General features: G+C 38.0%; 1 protein-coding gene across 6 annotated transcripts in view; it reads left to right on the top strand.

Moving 5' to 3' along the window:
• Nucleotides 1-21,597, top strand: part of CLASP1 (cytoplasmic linker associated protein 1) — a 229,891-nt gene that overhangs the window by 112,955 nt on the left and 95,339 nt on the right. For all 6 annotated transcript variants that reach the window (XM_081934018.1, XM_081934019.1, XM_081934017.1 and 3 more), the window contains 11 exons: nucleotides 3,590-3,742; nucleotides 4,455-4,528; nucleotides 5,576-5,668; nucleotides 6,195-6,340; nucleotides 8,266-8,401; nucleotides 10,159-10,229; nucleotides 16,214-16,273; nucleotides 17,429-17,506; nucleotides 18,298-18,465; nucleotides 18,809-18,858; nucleotides 19,813-19,983. In XM_081934018.1, the coding sequence (XP_081790144.1) occupies nucleotides 3,590-3,742; nucleotides 4,455-4,528; nucleotides 5,576-5,668; nucleotides 6,195-6,340; nucleotides 8,266-8,401; nucleotides 10,159-10,229; nucleotides 16,214-16,273; nucleotides 17,429-17,506; nucleotides 18,298-18,465; nucleotides 18,809-18,858; nucleotides 19,813-19,983 (1,200 nt within the window). The remainder of the gene's footprint in view (nucleotides 1-3,589; nucleotides 3,743-4,454; nucleotides 4,529-5,575; nucleotides 5,669-6,194; nucleotides 6,341-8,265; nucleotides 8,402-10,158; nucleotides 10,230-16,213; nucleotides 16,274-17,428; nucleotides 17,507-18,297; nucleotides 18,466-18,808; nucleotides 18,859-19,812; nucleotides 19,984-21,597) is intronic.

Genomic DNA, 21,597 nt, shown 5'->3' with positions numbered 1-21,597 from the left:
CAGGACAGGAGTATGAAATTCTGGCCTAACGACTGCTACCGTAACTACCAGAACTGCCATTTTGAACCAGTACAGTCACTTGATGTTTTGCCTAATGTCTGCATAGTTTAGCATCAGAAATTCGGGTCCCAATTAGGATGGTTAAGCAAGGATATCTGTAACGTGGGAACATAGCCCATCTAGCTGCTTCTAAAAATGTACTCTGGAAAAGATGTTGATGATATAACAAGCTAAATAAATGAATTAAATGAAGAGCTACAAAAACACTTCAATCCCTTAAAAGCTCTCCTTGAAAGGAAAGGAGGAATGAAACACAATTGTGAGTTTAATCAAGAGCAACAGATTTAGGAACAGAATTGTGAATGCTGAAGGTGACAGCTTTGTTTGGTATTATAGAAGCATTTTTGCAACTTTTGTAGAGAATTTGTACAGCTGAGGGTGGGGCATTATTTTTGTCTCTTCCTCCCCATGCATTTTTCTGACTTCCTGGCATCACCTCTCGTTTCTTGTAATTTTATACCTGGTAGACTGATGTTAGGAAGTGAACTTTTAAAGCAACATCATGACAAATATACGCAAACGCATTTGTCATGGAGAAATGATGACAAGCTGTTAGGATGCTCCCTTTAGACTTCCCGGAGGGATGAACTTCAGCTCTTTTTTTCTTGCTGGTCAAAGCAGCTCCTGAAGAGATTCTCTTCCTTTAATAACCTTCCATTTTTGCCACTCAAAAGCTTGGGAAGGGTGCATCGGCTGCTGCAACTCTCCAAACACAAGCCTCTAAACAGTGCTCAAGCCTGGGTTGTCGAACGCTGGGTGTGAAGCTGCATGCTTAATGAACACAGGGGGCAAGGATTGATTATGCCTTGGACTTGGAAGCCGCAGCTGCCTGTGAAACAGTGCTACCTTTAAGCTCGCTATGGAAAATATGAAGGAATGTTGAAGAAGCTTATTTGCAAAAGGATATGCTCCTGTAAGCAATTCTCTCTCTCTCTCTCTCTCTCTCTCTCTCTCTCTCTCTCTCTCTCTGTGCATGTGTATGTGAAATTTTCTCCCTTCAGTGAGGAATAAAAAAAAAAGATGTATTTTTTTAAAAAAATGTTTAACTGTTAATAGGGACAGACAAAGGCCTCTTTAAACAAGGCATGTATCTATGTAAAGCTAGACGGTCATTCATAAATGAGCTTTGTAGAAGCGGAAGGAACAGCAGTGATGGATGGATAATGGCTAAATGTAGGGAATTGTGTACTGTCTGGTTTAAAGTCCATTAAAACCAGTGGAAGGCAAAGCAGGTTTGGATATAGCTTTATCAAATGTGTTGTTTGACTTGCAAACCGCATCCTTCTATGTGAACTATTATGTAGCACTCAGCTGTCATAAGGAGTGGATTTTATTCTTTATAGTATAGATCTGACTGTTAGATTCCCATTTCCTGAAGTCCACGTTCAGATTTTTAACCTGCTCTTTGTTTCTCTTTCTGCTCTGCACATGTGCTCTCAAAAACCTGATGTCTGGAAGTGAATAGCTTAGATTGTTAGTGAAAATTAAGTGTGGAAATGTAATGTTATTCAAACTGTTACTTAGATTGATTAAAAAAATAACAGATATTTAAATGTCTTTTTAAACTCTGTGTAATTCTGGGTGTTTATATCTCATCTTTAAAGAGCAATGAGTTTTCCTGGAGTATTGTTGCAAGGATTTTTTTTTTTTCTTTGAATCATTATGGAAAGCAAAATGTGCTTCTCAAAAGAAACTATTGAAAATTGTACTTTCTTTAGTTAACACTTCAATATAGGAAGCCACACCCCTGAGGAGTGTATGAGACAGAGAACAATCTTCCGTTCATCTGTTTATGTTATTTGTTTTACTTCTGATCTGCTCAGCAACAAGATTTTGAACTAATTAATTCAATTAATTAAAGCTTCAAATTAAAACTCTTTTTGCTTTGATAAAGACCTAGTTTGTACAGTATTTGAATGCTTCCTTTTGCGTGTAAAAATTTATCATGGTCCTAAGGATAAGAAGATACATCTTCTCCACAAGTGCCAATAACAAAATTAGACTAAGATGAGCAGATAGCTTTATTGAAGCTCTAGAGGTGTTAGTCTGCACCCTTTTATGAGTGCATGGTTCAGTGATTTCATTGCTGATGACTTGCATTGAAATACAGTATGAAGAGCATGGATCTTCTTATTACTAATAGTTCACAGAGGCACTTTAAAAAAATCAGAGGGTGTGGTATTAAATCTAGGCCTCTATCTCCCACATGTTTCACTTGTGTAAGAAGGGAGTTGTGTGTTGAATATGTTGTTGAGTAGAAACAGACTTAAACAAAGGCATTTGGTATTGTATCACTATCAGCAATAAATTTTAAAATTTGATGCATTTGTTAGATATCACACAGACATTAATTCCCAGTGGTCAGACTCCAAAGAACTGGGAAATTAGTTTTGTGAACCCTGTAGCCTTACGCTTTTGACACTGGGGAGTCTTCCAAACTAGGTTGTGATAAGATTATGAGCATTAGCCATCAGAATAAAAGTATTCCACAAAGGGCCCACACTTGAGTATAAACAACTACTTAACAGAGGAACATCCAGATAAGTACCACATTTTTCCGAGTATAAAACGCACCTTTCCCCCCGCCAAAAAAGAGGGTGATAATCTGGGTGCATCTTATGTACTAATACAGCATTTTTGGCCTCCCGAAACCCCGCCCCTTCGCAAAAATGGATGTGGATAGGCTTTGGGAGGCCTGCAAAGTGCTCCTGGGGGCTGGGAAGCGCAAAAAAGAGCGAAAAACAGGTAGTTCTTTGCACGTCCCATCTCCCCCCCCCCCGGCTCTTAGGAGCATTCTACAAGCCTCCCAAAACCTATGCATGCCCTGTGTTTTGTTTTGTTTTTTTGCAAAAAAAGGCCCATTTTCATGAAAAGGTGCCATTTTTTGTTCAGTTCCCCTAGCCCCCAGGAGCACTTTGCAGGCCTCTCAAACTCTGTGCATGCCCCGTTTTTCACAAAAAACAAGGCATGCAGAGGTTTTGGGAGGCCTGCAGTGTGCAAAAACTTTTAAAAAATTTACATCTTCAAAATCTTGGTGTGTCTTATAGTCTGAAAAATATGGTAATATTCAGTATTAGTATAAACCATTAATCAAATAGATGGGTTTTTTTAAAAAAAAATCAAAACACAGAAATACTAAAATGCTTAATAGAAATCCACAATTATTTTGTTTGAAAAAGGAAAATTACCAAACTAATTTGGAAATGTACATAAGGAGCAAAGGCATAAAGGTGGTTACACATTACATTTATAATAGACACATGGAGTTAAATCGGTTTTTACTTAGTTATCTTCTGAAGCCCCCTGTCTTCCAATGGACATTAAAAAGCAAAATAATGTATGGTTAGTTTTAAGTGACAGGGTACAGGCAGGCACATATCTCCATGTTCATATAACTGAATAACAAGTTGTGTCTTCCTGTAATATATGAATTTCTTTTGTTCACATTTGCAGAGCAAACATGCTTCAAAATGGGCATTATGAGAATTATAAGTAATTCTCTGAATTTTATGTTGTGCTTGCTTTGTAGATAAACATTTTGATGATGATGACTCGGTGGATGGGAACCGACCATCCTCAGCCAGTTCCTCAACCTCTTCAAAGGCTCCCTCATTATCTCGAAAATGTGGGACGGGCACTGCTCGAAGGGTAGGAGCAGTAGCTTTAGTCGCAAAAACTCCAGGTAGGCCAAGCTCTTGTAAACACCTAAACATTACTTCCTTCAATCTTTTTATTTTTTTCGTCCTTCCATTTTTTTAATGCATGATTCGAACAGTAGAACATAACAACTCCCTTGGTGCACTTATTTTGAGACAGTTGCTAAGCATCTAAATTTTGATCACATGATCATGGGGATGCGGCAATGGTTGTGTGAAAAATGGTCATAAGTCACTTTTTTCAGTGCTGTTGTATCTTTGAACAGTCACTAAACGAAGTGTTGTAAGTCGAGGACTAGTGGTACTTTACAGTAGTACTTTCAGAAAGCTTTCAAAAATAGGGAGTCCAATCTAACTAACGTAAACTGCCTGATTCATTCTTATAGCCCAATCAAATATATCACATTTACATTAATTATACATGAATGTATATACAATGTCTACACATATACATCAATACATTAATACACATACTTTACTTATAATTAAATAATTTGTAGAAATATATTAACTTTTCTAAACTTCGCCATTTTAGAAAAAACAAATTTCATCACTTTCAGACAATATTCTCTTTTCGTGATTGTTTCAATCTTTTCGTTAAGAAAGTCTTTTCCTGAAGACATTGCATGCTTCACCATTTCTTTTCTTTACTCTTACTACAATAAGACCTATTTTACATATAGTTTATATAAATTTATTTTATCGCTGTTATTATTGCCTCCCTCTTGCATTTTCTAGCAACTAAAGAAGGAGCTGGTGCCATTGATGAGGAGGATTTCATTAAAGCTTTTGAAGATGTCCCAACCGTTCAGGTAAATGGTTCATAGTGTGGTTAGAAATAAAACACTAGAACATCAGGGTGGAGGTAGAATGCATTTTTTAGAAAGATACTATTTGGAACTTTTGCTTGCATCACGAAGAAGGACAAAGACAAGATACTAAAGTTGATTGGATTGGCAAATCATTTCTTTTTCAATATTGCCAGTGGGACAGCAGAATAGTTTGAGACTGTAAAGCAGAACATGCCATGAGAAGTTTGGTAAATTAACAGAATGAAATGATGAGGAAACTTGTATAATGAGGAATACTCTTTAAATCTCAAACCATCTTAAGTAATGGATGATTTTAACAGTAATCGTATCGTTTCACAAGAGGCATAAAATACACAGAATATAACATTGAGGTATGTTTCTTTTGTTAATGGAAACTGAGTTGATCTAGTGGAGACATCCCTAAGCAGCAAATGGAGAGTTGTTTTTCTTGGATCCCTTCTTTTCTTTGTAATTCCATCCTATCTCCATCTGCACTAGAGGAGTTCCCTTTGGACTATATGAAAGGTAAACAGGATGCTGCAGTAAAAAGGGGACATTTTCTTTATTTATTTAAAACATTTATAGAGACGCCCACTATTCAACTAGGCAGTTCCCAATCGAACAACAAAAGAAACATAAAATTATATTTAAAAGTATAAAACCAAACCATTTAAAATATTAAAAACACTAAAAACCTGTCATTGGTAAATAAAAGAAGTTCCTACTGTGTTTCCCCGAAAATAAGACGGGGGTCTTATTTTCTTTTGACCCCCGAAATAAGCGCTTGGCCTTATTTTTGGGGCGGTCTTATTATTTTTGAGGTGCAAGAGGCCCCTTAACTTCGGCCTACAGCCGGTGGATCACCTGAACCAGAGAGGTTCTGTCTCTGTTTCTGGCACACTCTTGCCAGGCCTAGCATCCTATCCTCCTAACCATCTAATACATATTTGGGGGTATACAGAAGATTTGTGCTGAGGCAGAGATAATTTCTTATAGTTCAGTGAATTCTTCTAGCTTAGTAAAATAGTTTTTATGTTTTCTTTACAGATTTATTCTAGCCGAGACTTTGAAGAATCCATAAACAAAATCAGAGAAATCCTGTCAGATGATAAACATGATTGGGAACAGAGAGTAGCTGCAGTAAGCATTTGATTCTATATGAACTGTTTATGTAATGTAACCTACCTGGCATGGAACTTTGCATTGTGTGATAGGGTAGAAGATTGGATAATCCCTACTGTGTCTGTATATTTCTGCAAATTGGAAGTTTCTTATGTTCAAGACATCCTGAAAATTCTTATTTCCTGTTGAAAATAATAAAAACTAAGCAAGAATTGTGAATGCTTAGTTTTCAGAGCTGTCGAGGGAACTTTGAACAAGTTCACTTTCTCTATGGTAGGCCTCATGTTATAAGAACTTGCCTTTCTCCTTAAGAGTGCTTCAAAATTGTTTAAATCAACCTAGAACTCAATTTTATTTTTTTAAGTTGTTTTAAATATGTATGTTAGGGTTTTAACATGCTTGGATTTTAGCTTACTACTGTCCCCTGTTTGGAGGCTTAACTGAAATGGAAAATGCAAATAATATAATTTTGTCACACTGACATATCTGTACTCTGCAGATGATAACTGATAAAATAGTTAATTTTCCTTTCTAAATTCTACAGCTGAAAAAAATCCGGTCTTTATTATTGGCTGGAGCTGCTGAGTATGATACCTTCTTCCAACATCTACGCTTGCTTGATGGAGCCTTCAAATTATCTGCTAAAGACTTGAGGTCCCAGGTAGTGCGAGAAGCTTGTATCACATTAGGGTAAGGAACACAATCTATGTATTCTAAATTGAGTGAAACTACAACATATTTTTCCTCTGATCAACTTCTTCTGAGGTAGGAGAGTGAAAGGACACTTTGTTAAATTACTAAAGGGTCACTCCTTGCTGTAAATCTTTGTCACTCTGATTTATGAGAATGACAGAGTTTGGTTTCTGCTTTTTCTGACAAAGGGGAGACTGGAACCTGTCCTTTTATGTGAAAACGGAAACCCTTATGCTTAGTTCCTGTGGTATAAGCCCATATGATTTGTGTTAATACCATATAATGGGGCACTCTTGAACATTGATAGGATGGGTTAGATTGGGTCTTTTGACTTCCACGAAGTGGTCTCTAAATCCTTCACCCACAAACCCATGTACTCTCTCATATTCCTGAGGATAGCCTCTTTGATGGCACTGCCAGCAGTCAATTTATCCTAGAGAAATTATTTCTGCCTGGATTACTTTTGAGGGAGGAGACAAATGGCAATTTTCTTGCCTTTTCCTCAGTAGCTGATCTCCAACACACACTTCATGGGTGGGGCATATTTTTCTTACCTGCCTTCAGTCAACCCCCGGGAAAAGAACTAGTAAACAAATAGCAGGCAGAAAACCAATAGAGCAAATATTTGCGAATTGAGGATCAGTGGAGGAAGTTGTTACTAAGAACTTCTCATTTTCAGTGTAAACCATGTCTTTATATCATTCTCATTTCTGGACAACTTGGCATTTCTGTATCTGCTTATCTTAATCATGAAACTGAAAAAAAAATTCTTACAGAAAGAATTATTAGGTCATAAATCCCTAATTGGTAACTCTTGAGTATTTTAGTAGTGGAAAAGCTATTTCCCTGCCTCAGATAAGTAGTAGGATTGCTGGGGGAGAGAAATCCATCTCTGCTGTTCTTAAATACTGCTAGTTTATGAATATATTTACAACTAAGCATGTCAGTGACTCTGGCTTCATGTCAGATATGTCCTTTGCGCTACAGTGATTGTCTACCCTGATACTGATAGTATAAATAACCTGTATCACACATCTATGAAAAAAGGACTGCAGGTAACATTTTGCAGTTGCCCGGCATATTTATTCAGAAGCTACTCTCATTGTTCTTCAGTTAGGGAATATGGGATTGTAATTGCTTGTTAATTATTTTCAGCAGTTTTTATTTGTGAATGGTTAACTTGGTTGTTAAAGAAAAACCTATGGATAGATGCCACAACAAATATATATATATTTAAATAATATGATAGCTTGCATTTCTATAGAAATGGGAAGATGAAAAACAATTTAATCACAAGTATTTTCAGATAAACCAAACATTCTCTTCTCTGTCCTCCTCTCATTGTTATAATTGAGAAATGTGTATTGAAACTTCGAAAAATTTCACCATTACTGGTATTTCTATAACCATTGTTTCAATAATTCAATGGTAGTTTCTGCCTTAAATGTCTGAAAACGTACCTTAAATCTTATTTTATAGGATTAAATACTTTGTCTAGGTTCAATCAGAGTTCAGGGTGAAAGTTCAGGTATTTCATTTTCCCTGGCACTTTCATTCTGTACTGCAGTTTGCTGGAAGGACTGATTTTAAGCAGAGGGCAAGAGGGCTTGCTAATAGCAGCTCTAAAATTTACAAATGACAGGCGAGGTGGAAAGCAGAAGAGAAGGTCTGACCAACTGATCAAGCAGTTTAATAGTATCATTTAGATTTTCTCTAATAACTTCACAGTGATCTACTCCAGACTGATTTCTTGTGAAAACTGACCATCATATCATGTGTTGGAAAGAAAAGTGAGAATACTTTGTTAACACACATACTGTGTTTATAATTTATTGTTAATTGAATATAATAGCCTTGCCTAACTGCATCTTGGCCTACCCTGCTCTTTCATTATTGCAATCTGTTTTCTTGTTGTATTTCAGACATTTGTCATCGGTATTGGGTAACAAGTTTGACCATGGGGCAGAAGCCATCATGCCAACAATCTTTAATCTCATTCCCAACAGTGCCAAAATCATGGCCACTTCTGGCGTAGTAGCTGTGAGATTAATTATTCGAGTGAGTACTGCTCAATTCAGATACAAATTGTTCTCCCATGTACTCCTGATGAAAGCAGCAGAGGATATAATAAACATGAAAATCAGTCCAATTAGCAAGCTCTTGCCCAGAATTTTAAATAGGCCTTGTAGTCAGCATGAGAGATTCACTTAACTGTTTGTCTTGCATCTGTGTTTGTGTAAACATTACCAGACTGGCAATTCAAAAAGCTGAAATTAAATTGTGTTCTCTGGACTGTTTTTTAATAGTCTGACAGTGCTATATTCTACATTTGTTACATGTTAAATACAAATGAAGAATAGAACACACCTGCTGAAGAATTATGTATTTTTAATGGAAAGCCTGTCTCGGCATTAAAAACAAACCTTCAATTTGCATTCAGATGTTTTAAATTGAGGTTTGATTTTACCAGTGCTGCTATTTAGTTTAACATTTCTTGATGTGAAGTAGAAGCAAATATGTGTTCCGTTCCAAGGAAACAGTATTAAAAAGCCCTTTGGCCTTACCTGCAAATCACAGCATGTGAAAAATTCTTCTAAAATTTTCCATTGATCTAGTAGAATGCTAGTATCCTTTTACTGGTCATAACTGCACTATTCTTTTAGCGATGTGCCAAGAGAAAAATCTAAAGTAGATTTGATGGATTTAGCTGATATATAAATTGCTTCTTTTTTTAATGTATGGCTTTAATATCCCATCATTATATTAAAGCAAGTATTTCTTTAGTATCTAGTAACTTCATTTCTACCACATTCAAAATTACAATTTGAGTTCCATTTTGGGAGGATGTCTGTAAACTGCATCCTAAGTTTTGGAGTCCAAATAGAGATCAGGACCCTACATGTATTTGTTGTTTAATGGATCTCATTGACAGTAATAGTCAACAAAGAGCATTAAGCATAAAGTATGTTTATGGTAAGGCAAAATTCTAGTTTGATATAACATTCAGTCAGAATCTTTTTTGGATAACCAAGCTGGGCTTATTTATAAATTGTTGGTAAAGTGTGCTTCAGAAAGTGAGCAAGTCTGAGTGATTTAGTAGGCACAGAATTTAAATAGAACAATCAATGTGCAACAATCTAAATAGTGGAAGAAAAATATAAATCGTACATTAAGATTTATACTTAGAAAATTTAGTATAAGATCAGTACTGATTACTAAAATAGAAAATTGGTTCTCTTAAAAAGTGTTGGAAATTCAATAAGAAGGTTGATTATTTTTTCATATTTGGTGACTGTTGTAAATGCCAACTCTGGAAATTAATTTGTAACAGCATGAAACACATTTTAAAGGATTATTTACTGTAGTCCTTCAGCTTTTAATTAAATATTATCAAGACTTATATTTTCATGAAATATGCTGAATTAGCTTTGTACATGGTAAAACTGCAATAACTTTTTATGCTGTTCCCTGGAAATTATATGGAAGTATGCTTTGATATCAGAATTAACCTCAGATTTGAAAAACAAATTTAACAAAATGTAGAAGCCATGAAAATAGAACTATATTCCAAGACCATTTGCTTTTTTAAAAAATTGAACTTTCTGCTCCTTCTAGCAATATAGCAGGGACGTTAAAAATATATTGATTTGCTTGTTTTGAAAAATGGATCTTGATAGCCGTAGAAAAGAGTGATAAGATCAGCTCTGCTACCACAGATCTTTGTGAACTCTTCAAGCCCTGTTCAGCATTTTCAATTTGATAATCAATTTGTTTAAGCTATTGCTTTTTACATTTTATTTTATTTTATTCCCTAGCATACACACATCCCTAGACTAATTCCCATCATCACCAGTAACTGTTTCTCCAAATCAGTTGCAGTGAGAAGGTGAGTTATGCAGATTGGCATCTATGGTCTTCTTTATAACTTACTTAAACAATTATGTTTTTATGGAATAATTAATTATGAAAACGGCCTGGTTTTAAGACTATTTAGTTATAAGGATTTCTTTTCTTTTCTTTTCTTTGGCCTTACAGTTATTGATGGAAAGATTGCTAATGTTAATTAGTTTTTGAACTTTGCAATCATCCTGTTCTGACCAGCAGGAACAGATGTGGTGGAAGAGGACCTTTTTGTAACCTCCATTTAGTGAAGAATCCTCTAATTCATGTCTTTGTCATTACTGAGCTGGACAATGCAAATATTGGGAGCTGCTCCTAATGACTAAAAGCTGTCAATATCAATCTTTTTTGCTTCCTGTACTCTTGCAGATTTAAGCAGACCAGACAAGTGTAATCCTCAATAGTATTTGATTCACACACATTTAAATAAATGTCTCTTTTCCCCTGATGGGGGTAGGAGACCATTTTCAGATCAACCTATTTGGAAATAAAAAATTTTCCTTCTAGTTTGATTTCTTTTAAGTCATTTTGGACTCTAATCAGCCTGCTGTTTTCTTGGCAACATTTTTGGCTTGCCCTTGCCTTCTTCCTAGGGTTGAAGGAGAGCAATTGGCCCAAGGTTACCCAGTTGGCTTTGTACATAAGGCAGGACTAGGCTTCATAGTCTCCTGCTTTTTAGCCTGCTGCCTTTAACTGTCACCAAACTGGCTCTCGGGAACATCAGGTAACTGCAAAGCAAAGTATGATTCTCACAACTCATAAAATTATCTGCTATATCTGACCTCCATGCCCCATTCTATTTACTCAGCTCTGTCTACCAATGCTAATAGAAAAATAGAAATACTACAGGTTATAGAATAACAGTTGGAAGGAACCTTGTAGGTCATCTAGTCCAACCCCCTGCTCAAGCAGGAGACCCTACACCATTTCTGACAGATGGCTGTCCAGTGTCTTCTTGAAAGCTTCCAATGATGAAGTACCCACAACTTCCCAAGGCAAACTGTTCCGTTGGTTGATTATTCTCACTGTCAAAAGATTTCTCTTTATTTCTAGGTTAAATCTCTTTTAGATTATTTTCCATTCATTGTTCCTTGTCTGGCCTTCGGGTGCCTTGGCCAATAGGTTGACCCTCTCCTCTCTGTGGCAACCCCTCAAACACTGGAAGATTCTATCATGTCATCCCTGGTCCTTCTCTTCACTAGATTAGCCATGCCCAGTTCTTGCAACCATTCTCCATTTTTTAGCCTCCAGTCCCCAAATTATCATTGTTGTTCTTCTCTACTGTGGGTTTTTCTTTTCTTTAATGCTCCTCTTTAGTATTTGTATTAATCATACCACCTCTTGTAACAATATTTCAAAATTGTCATCTGTAAATCTTGCACAAAGTTGGCTGTTGGCTACAGGCTGTTTCCCCCCAGAAAAACTATGCATGCAACACTAGATAATTCCCAGTTGACAGGGACCGACAGGGACCGAAAGCAACTGGCCCATTTGGGAGAAGGAGACGTTTGTGGTCCGGTGGGCCTTGTTGACATGGCAGCATTTACTAGAAGGGGGAGGGATACCCTTCAAGGCCTGGACAGACCACAAGAATTTGGAGGCCCTTCAAACTCCACCAAGATTGTCGCCAAAACAAGTTAGAGGACCCTTGTATTTTCAGCGATTCAACTTCCAATTAAAATATATATCAGGGGCCAAGAACTTCTTAGCCGATGCCCTCTCCCGCAAACCATAGTATCATAATAAAAGGGAGGATTTAGTGCAGGCTATTATCCCGACCTCACAGCCTAGGGTGTTAGCCACTCAACAGGCCCCACCGGCACCAAGCTTGTATGCCCAGGGGGAAGCTCTCCAGAGCAATCAAAGCAGCACTCCCAATGGACCAGTGGTTTCAAGAAAATTAAACTTTATTAACACAGCGAAAGGGCTTTGCCTGGAAGGGGTCGAAGTTATATGTACCAAGGCGCTGCCACGATGTCCGCTTGGCTGGACATTTTGGGTTCCTCAAGACTCTGCATTTAGTAAATCGCCAGTTCTGGTGGCCCCACATGAAGAGGGACATAGAGGAATATGTAAGGAGTTGTGTTGTTTGCACTACCATGAAGCCCGGCCTGGCCGGCCTCCTGGACTTTTACAGCAGGTGGCAGATCCAATTTGGCCATGGGAACCGATAGCCAAGGACTTCATTGTGGATTTACCGGACAGCCAAGGGAACAAGGTCATTTGGACAATAATAGACCTGTTCTCCAAGCAGACTCATTTTGTAGCACATACTGGCCGCCTATCTGCTAGGAAGCTGGCCAAACTGTTCATTACCTGTTCTGTCCCAAGCCTCTAATATATACTGAAGCAGACTTGGCTGTCTGCCACAACTAAGGAGGGAGATAAGCAACCCCTTAGCTAGGAGCCCAGAAAATTATCTCTATGAAAACAAGGCTTGAACTCACGAAATTCAATCTTTCACTACACCTGGATTGAGTAAACTGCTGTTTGCTGCAAAATTCCCCTCCCGTTGCCCTACTTATAAGCTCTCCAGAAGGGACCAATCAGTAGCCACCTGTTCCTATTTCCTTCTGTGAGCTTTTTTCCAAAGCTACTCCCTCCTCTTCTCAGCCCTACGCATACGCACGTCAGGGACAGCCTCCCTCTGTTCTTCCTCACTGCTCCCTGACTCAGATGCCATTTGGTGACCAACAGGCCTCTCTAGTCCCTGCTCTGATTCCAAACACCCCCCAGAGTCTTCCTCAGCCTCCAGGACAGTTCCATAGTGTTTATCGCTGTCAGATTCCACCAACAGCTCAGCCGGCCGTTGTTGGGCCACAACATTACCCATGTCTATAGAATCCATGGCATCCCCAAAAGGATAATTTCAGACAGGGGAGTGCAATTCAGTGCCCAGTTCTGGCGCAGATTCGTGGCAATGGTGGGGTCTTCACAGGGACTTAGTACAGCCTTCCACCCCACAACCAATTGTGCTGCAGAGAGAGTAAACATGATGGGGGAGCGCTACTTAAGATATTATGTCCAGTACCAACAGACCGATTGGGCTGAACTCCTTCCCTTTGCAGAGGTTGCACATAACAATGCAGTGCACAAAAGTACGGGGTTTACCTTATTTTAAGTGGCTATAGGGCAGAAGTTCGTCCCAATTCCGGAGTGTCCTCAGGTGTGCCCAGATGGCACGACCTCGCAGGAGTGGATAGCCCGGATGCAAAAAGTTTGGAAAGTGGTGAGGGATGCGTTATGTCACTCTTTTGCCACATATAAAAAGAGTGGAAGGCGCAAGGACCTTTCCACGTAGGCCACTAAATATATCAGGCTGCCGTTGTCATGTAAGAAATTCAGGCCTAAATTCATTGGGCCTTTCCCAATCGTGTGAGTTATTAACCCAGTCACAGTGCAGCTAAGACTCCCCCTCTACTGGGGAAAACACATCCAGTCTTCCACTGCAACCTGCTCCGATCAGTTCAGGCATCTGATATCAGAGGAGACCCGCTACGGCCGCCAGCCCCGGTTACTGTAGATGGGGAACAGCACTATGTAGTACAAGATATACTAGATACCAGGTGGGACAGGGGACAGTTACAATACCTTGTTTTATGGAAAGGTTATCCCCTGTCGGGGGCATTGTGGGTTCATAACAAGGACTGTAGGACGCCCCACCTGATAGCGAGATTCCACCGCAGATATCCCACAAAACCGGGGGGAAGGGGTCGTTCGACTCCTAACTGACTGTAATTTGTAGCTCCCCAAAAGCTGTCTCAATGGTAGGGGCCGCATGTCAGCTCCAGCCAGCCCAGAGGCCTGGAGCTGCCATTTAGGGGAGAAACCAGCTGCCAAGACTCACCAGACTTCACTCCTCCACAAGCAGCTGAGTAAATCTACAAAGCTAGTGATAACTGACTAACAACAATCCATGGTTAATTGCCGGGTGTTTTTTGTTCTGGTTACGAGGGGATGGGTGTGCGTATGCGCGGGATACAGGTTATCTTAATTACTGAGTAACTATAAAAGATGGTGGGGAGCACTGGGTGGTAGCTCTGACAATTTATCAATTGCCTTAGTGCTTTGTTGGTCAGTTCGTGCCGGAGGAAGAATACAAACTGCATTTACAAACCGTTTCTGTGTTTGGCTGTTTTCATTATCCCTTCGGAACCTGACACATATCCTATTTACTGTTGTTTTGCAGTTCTCAGACTTCCTACTGGGGTTGTTTTGGTGCATCCTCTGCTTTTACCCTAAAATAGGTCTAATTTCATTTGTTATGCTTTTTAGTTTCTTACTGAGCACTGAATTGTCCAGGAAATTTGTGGAATTTTTAGATACTCCCCTACTGATTCAGGATGTTCTTGGGGGATGGGGTAAAACCTGCTAGTTGTTATTCTTTGTCACCCAAGTTTGTAACACGTTTGTACCAAAAAGCACATTAAAGTAGAAAAGTGCCAGGTTATGTAGCATTAGAAATATTTAGTTCCAGACTAAAATTCCAAAGTTGTGTGTTATGATATCTGCTGTCACCTCTCATTCAGTCAATGAATTTCATTTTTTTTTAAAAGGCAACTATTTATAAGTAAATACTTACCAGGAAACAGAGCCTGATTTACTTAAATATGAAATTTACTAACAGATAAACTAAATTATTTGTGAAGAAAGGAATTCAGTCCTCATTGACCTTTTAGTAAATGATTGCATACTAAATAATTGAGCAATAACCATGTTCAATTGTGATTATCTCTTGAGAAATCTTTAATTGTAACTAAACAGAAATTACAAAAAATGTTTTTCCTGTTGGAATACTGGAAAGTAATGAAGATTAAAAAGAGTAACATGATAAAAAAAATTCTGAGCAATTACAAAGAGCTTCTGACATTAAGACAATAATTTAATACAGGCATTCTTTCATATATGACCATTCATTAAGTGTTTGAACTGACAGGGGAGCTGAATAAATAGTGGTTATGACCAGCCTTTAGTTCCAGCTATCCCAGAGTCCCTGCAGTCACACAATTGCAATCTGGATACTTGACAGCCAGTTGTAGTGCCCCACAATTATGTGATTGCTATTTGCAATTTCCCCTCCTTACTTCCCTAAAAAGTTAGTGGAAAAGCTGTCAGGGAAGATAGCAAATCACTGGCAAATGTTTCTCCCAACTGCACACTTCCCACCTCCGTTTGTCTTGCACTGGCTGCATCTGCACCCCGGCACACCCTCCTGACCCTCTTCTACCATCACTCATCTTCTCCAACCCATTCCCTATCTCTTAGGCACCCCTAGCACCCATCCCCTACCCCCCCCGCCCCCTTTCTCTGACTCCCACCCAGGAGCAGCCACTTGCCTCCCTGCTGGCCTTGGAAGTTGCTTCGCCTAATGCCATGGGATTTGGTTAGGACGACGATCGTGATTTCGGGGAATTGCCATCATTAAATGATGCAGTCATGGTTGATGACCACACTGCTTAGCAATGAACATTGTGGCCCCATGTCTGACACAGGTTGAAGCTATCTGTACTATGCCGACACACAGAATACTGGATTTCCTGACTACAGCCATGAAACTTAACAATAGTCAGAAATTTTGCAAAGCTCTGAGGGAGGCTGGTGGGCGTTCAGATAAAATAAAACAAAAAGATGGCCGTAACAGTATAATTGAAGCCTCGGCCCTTTTATGTATGTCATGTGGCATAAGTCAAAAAGAGTGGTCCCTCAATTGCATGGTCACAGCCATCGTTTGAACATTTCTGACACCCACTCCCTCTCTGCTCATGTCAATGTCGTAAGACCTAAGCCTGACTAGAAGCACATGATTTTCTTTAAAGTTTTTATTTAGTAGCCTGAATACAGGATTCCTCAAGATACTTTTGAAATCACTGTTTCATGTCTAACTACTTCTTTGATGTTAAGCAAGTTGTCATTGGGATAGCCTCTGGGACAATATTAATGACAATTACCTTTTTTCTCTCTCTCTCTCAGGCGGTGTTTTGAATTTTTAGATTTACTTTTGCAGGAATGGCAGACACACTCCCTGGAAAGGTAAGATACAAACAGTATGATATGTCACATACTGCTCCTCTGGCTGCATTGGGGTGGTTGGGGTCGGGGGGGGGTAGATTCTGTTGCGTGGAATTGAGGAGATCTGGAATATGAGTTTAATGTGGCTCCTTTCTCTCCTGCCCTTGCAAAGACAGACAGACATTCCCTCTGACTCCAGCAGAGCAATAAATAGCGACACCGGGGGGGGGGCGACGACCCCCAATTTCTTTTGCCTGACTAGTGCTTGAACTGTTTCCAGCCCAACTGCTCCATATAAGAACTGCTATGTGACTTGCACAATTAGTGCTTTTATTTTGATTGCTTAGTTTCCCCCTTCTTTCATCCTTCATTCGGGCCACATCTGAGCTTTTGCAGCCTATGGGCAGGCTCTCTTTTGTTTTTGTGGATTTTAATAAGCTGCCCTTGAAGACTTCTCAAGCCAAAGAATGGGGTAAAATGCTTAAATAAATGCATGTGCAGGAAAGATGAGCAGAGGAGATGGAAATAATTTTTAATCTTTTTATTTTTAAAAGTCTCTCTTTAAAACAAACTTTTTGGGGGTAAAATTTTAAATAAACCTTTTTGTTTGTATAGGTATTTACTTAAAGAATGTTTGTCTTACCTTTCTACTTAAAAACCCTTGAGTGATATCACTCTGGCCACTGGGGGAAAAATAGTGATTGTCTTGTGTAAGCAAAAGGCAAAGACATTCAGGGTGTAAGGAAGTAGTTACAGAAAGTGGCCTCAAATGGGAATATATGAATATTTTTGTTGACCCACATAAGCTTAGCAAGTTGTTGTTGCAGAAACCCTTCTGTATAGATCAAACATTTGGTTTATAGCCACTCGATTACGTTCTTGTATGGCTTCAGCATCTTAATGTGCTTCAGTGTCTCCATGCTTCTGTGGTTTCCACATACAAAACAATGACCTCCAAGGAATGTCTCTTGGTATTTTTTATAAAAGAGAATGAAATGCAGTAAAGCTCACTGGTACAAACAAACACCCACACCTTCCAAAAGGATATTGTGTATCCAGTTCTTTCAAATTCTGGGCGAGTGGATAAACGTCCTTTGAATTCCAAATGTAATGTTGGAAGATTGTTTCTTCTCTCCTTCCTCTGACAAGGTAAATAGTGATGTGTTCTAATTTCAGGCATGTATCAGTATTGGCTGAAACCATCAAGAAAGGAATCCATGATGCTGACTCCGAAGCACGGATAAAAGCCAGAAAGTAAGTGGGCATCTTTTTGCTTTAATTGTTCAGTGCATCAATAATCACAGGTTTTATAATGCTGTTCAGCTGAAAATTTATCCAGTAACTGATATTCCAAGGAAAGAACAGGACCAGACCATTAAGAACTCAGGAAATGGACCATGCTATGCTTAATGGTGATTCTAAGCGTTTTACTGAAGTACTTCAAAGTAAATGCCATCAGATTCATTGGAACTTTTTTCTGCATAAGCCAACTAAAACTAGTCATTGTTTTGGCTCTATTTAATATGGTTTGTTCAGAACATTAATGTGGGAATTTGGAAAGAAAAATCTTGATTTCAACATTTTCATTGCTTAGTACTCCTGGAAGTTCAGGCTTTTGCATTCTATAGGGTTTTTGATATTCTGTTCCCACTTTGGAATTTAGAACTTGGTTTAATTTAACATAGAAGAGAAACCCACCTCTTTCTGCGTTCAAAATATCGATAACTAATGGCAAAGTGGAAACTTATTTAAGCTTGTAATGTGTTCACTTCTTTATTTGTTTATTTTGTAATGGGAAATGCACTGACCCCTAATTTTTCAGTTCCTGCAGTCACTTTCCTACCAAAATGTTAAATTCCTTTAAACAATGTTTGGAAATCCAAATAGTATATATGAAAATAAATAGGCTTGTCACTATTATACAATTGATTTTTTTCTGCTATGTTTTCCAATTTTTTTCTTAAAATTTATTAGGACTCTCTGAACAGTTATAATCTGACACACTAGTATACTGTTCAATGATCAGTTTGAACTTTTATTTTCAGGTGTTACTGGAGCTTCCACAATCATTTTAGCCGAGAAGCGGAACATTTGTTTAATTCACTGGAATCCTCATACCAGAAAGCCCTGCAATCTCACTTGAAGAATTCTGATAGCATAGTGTCTCTGCCTCAGTCGGATCGCTCCTCTTCTAGTTCTCAGGAGAGCCTCAAGTAAGCCTTCCCTTCCACTAATGTATTGCTATTGATGAACTTAATACCTTCAAGTTATCCCTTCCTCATCTATAAATTAGAGCCTTTGCATTTTGGGAATTGTTATTTTTGTGAATGTAAAATTAAGTATTTTACACTTACACATAATCTAAAACTGATTTTGCTTCCTTATTTATTTTTGTTTTCTGTACAGCATTTTTGTAGGAAAATTCAAAGTGTATTAATGTAGAAAAGTATAAATGCAAATAATATAGAATAATTCATCAATGTCGATAAAAAATGAGTTAATAGTTAAGATAAAATTCATTCTGGAATGAAATCCATTAATTCTATTCCTTTTTAGCCGTCCATTGTCTACCAAAAGAAGCCCAACTGGAAGCACTACTTCACGAGGTAAGAAGCCAGGAGAAAAAATGGTCAGATGTAAGGCAGAATAATCTCTCTCTCCTTCTTGCAAAATAAAGTAATTTTTACTCATATTGCTTTATTAGCTTTGCACGTTAGTTTTGTAAATTAAACACTGGGGACCTAAAACAGAATGGTTCTAAATATAAGATGGCTGAATACTTTACATTTAAACCACTGGGAAGAAATATTGAAACATGAATTACTTTATTCTTAAGCAAACTTCGTTCTTGTCTGTAATGATAGACAATGGTGACAGAATACTGAAAGCAAATTCTAAGATCAGATATGGAAGGTATATATGAATTCTGAAAATATTCTTTATAAGTATGGTGAACATTATTTTAAGATAGAAATGCAACATTTGATTAGAAAAGTTGTGTCCAGCACGATTGTACTAATCCCTACCTAATGCTTGCTGGTTACTACAATCACAAACAGCAGAGGGGATCTGATAGTAACCAATAGAGATCAAAAATCCCAGTACTTGTTCAGCATAGCCCTATCAAGCAAAATATGGGACATAAAGTAGGTCAGTGCCTTGCCTGCCATAAATTCATAATGTGCTGTAGAGAGAGAACTGTGCAATGCAAAGTATAAAATGTCTGCTTAGGCTCCAAATATAGTATGTCTGTCAAATAAAATACATTTTCACAATGATAAACTGAGGATTTATGATGGTGTTATGAGTTTCCAAATTGTTGAAAGATGATGTTGGAATATGCTGAATTTTGGAAATGCCTTTGATTGCATTTACAAATCTTCACCAGAAATTATTATTTTGAAATTACATTTTTATTAGGCTTAAGTATGTATGTGCTTAAAGATAAGTTAAGAATATTTCCTCTTTGTTCAGAATGAATTGAAAGAATATTCTGAAGAGATCATGATAAGAGACTCCTGGGATAGATTTATTTATAACTATGATTTTTCTCCTTAAAGCTTCTGGAGTTAGTGTGAAATCTGCGTCAACATCAGGGTCTCTCCAGCGTTCTCGCAGTGACATTGATGTGAATGCAGCAGCCAGTGCCAAATCCAAAGTAACATCTTCTGGTTCAGATTCCCCCTTCAGTTCTGCTGCAGCCCTACCTCCAGGCTCATATGCATCTCTTGGTAGGTGTATTTTGTTTTTTTACAAAGAAGATACACAGATAATCAGGAGTAGGAGGGAACTTTTGTTTTAAGGAACGTAGTTTTAAAGAAGAATGTGGTTTGAAAAGCAATTCTGGGCTAAGCCCACATATTGCACTGCATCCATAAATCAGGATTTAGAAGCCTCAGTGGTTGGGGTCCCCCAGTACAAAAATCCAAAATGAAAGTTTTGTTCCCTATGTGACATCAGATGGCATATAGCATGTGGAACAAATGCAGTAAACACTGTTTAATAACTTTTGGATAACTAACTAACTTAGTTTTCTAAAGTAACCAATGCATTTTGAGGAGAAAGGTATTATTGGTGGTGTTTATTAGAATTCCCTAGCAAGACTTCAGAATTCTTTAATAATTCAGGAACAACATAATCTGAAGTAAACTTTTGTTTAAAAACTGCAGTAGGCATAAAATGAGAAATAGCCTATCCTGTCATTTTCAGAAAAAAGTTCATTTGAACTCACTGTCTAATCCAAGAATAAAAATATGTATTACAAAAAGCAAATAGATTCAATTGAATATATGTCAACAACACATTTGTATTGCTTATTGTTTATGGCCACCTTATTGATAACAATTTCTATTAGTGTCTGACATTAACGAAGTCTTAATTTAGTTAAAAGACAATAACTATTTTTGTAAGAAGCTGTTCTTATAGCTTGGTGAATCTATCAATGGCAACATGGTGTTTGAACACCACTAATGATCTATGAGACATCACTGCTGTATGTAGCAATGGTGCCTCTTCCACCACTGGCATTTTCTAAATATCAGTTGTACCAGCATGAAAAACTACATCCTAGGTTTACTGAAATTTGAGATACCATACAAAGCTATTTTCAGCACAAATAGATAATTCTCCTGAGGGGGGAAACCCCCCCCCCCAGGTGATATTCTGCCTTTATGGGCGGTAACGTCTTGTGGAGAAAACAGGCAGAGTCTAATCTTCAATTAAAAACTCTAAGGGGAAGAATTATCCTGTGTCTCAGACTGATCTTCTCCAACGCCTGATTCTCCCAACAAAAGTGGGTGGTGTTTGGGGAGTGAATTAAAACCTTAAAAGATTTCTGAGGCTGTGAACATTCTGCAGCCCCCCCCCCCCAAAAAAAAAAAAGAGCAGGTTCATATCCCATCCCTGGTCAAAAAGTGCAAAAGAAAGGAGAGACGAGGTTCTGATTCCAACAACAGTATGAAAGGAGTTTATAAATCAAGGAATTCTTCCTGTGGTCCTTCCAAATTCATCCTCTTTCCAATTCTCACAGGTTCCCGAATTTCCCCTCCCCTGAGAATTTCTCTTAGAAAAAAGGCCAGAAAAATAAATGCCACAAGTGCTGTTTTTAAAGAGGGAAACTATGTTAGACAGAGCTTTTCATAATAGTTTAAAATCTCTTCTAATCCTAAAATTTTGGAGGTAGGGAAGCTTATAGTTTAAAAAATCTCTTTAAGAAAACTGTTGATATTGTCTTAGTAGAAACAAAAAATAAAAGGGTTTCCTAATTCAGGAAAGGATAAATTTAAACATATAGATGTTATTCTTTTGCCCAATCTGCTCAGCTGGTTTAAAGGAGTAACCAGATC

Source organism: Natrix helvetica (assembly GCF_964273705.1).
Source record: "Natrix helvetica genome assembly, chromosome: 1".
Lineage (NCBI taxonomy): Eukaryota > Metazoa > Chordata > Lepidosauria > Squamata > Natricidae > Natrix > Natrix helvetica.
This window is presented reverse-complemented; position numbering and strand designations above follow the sequence as displayed.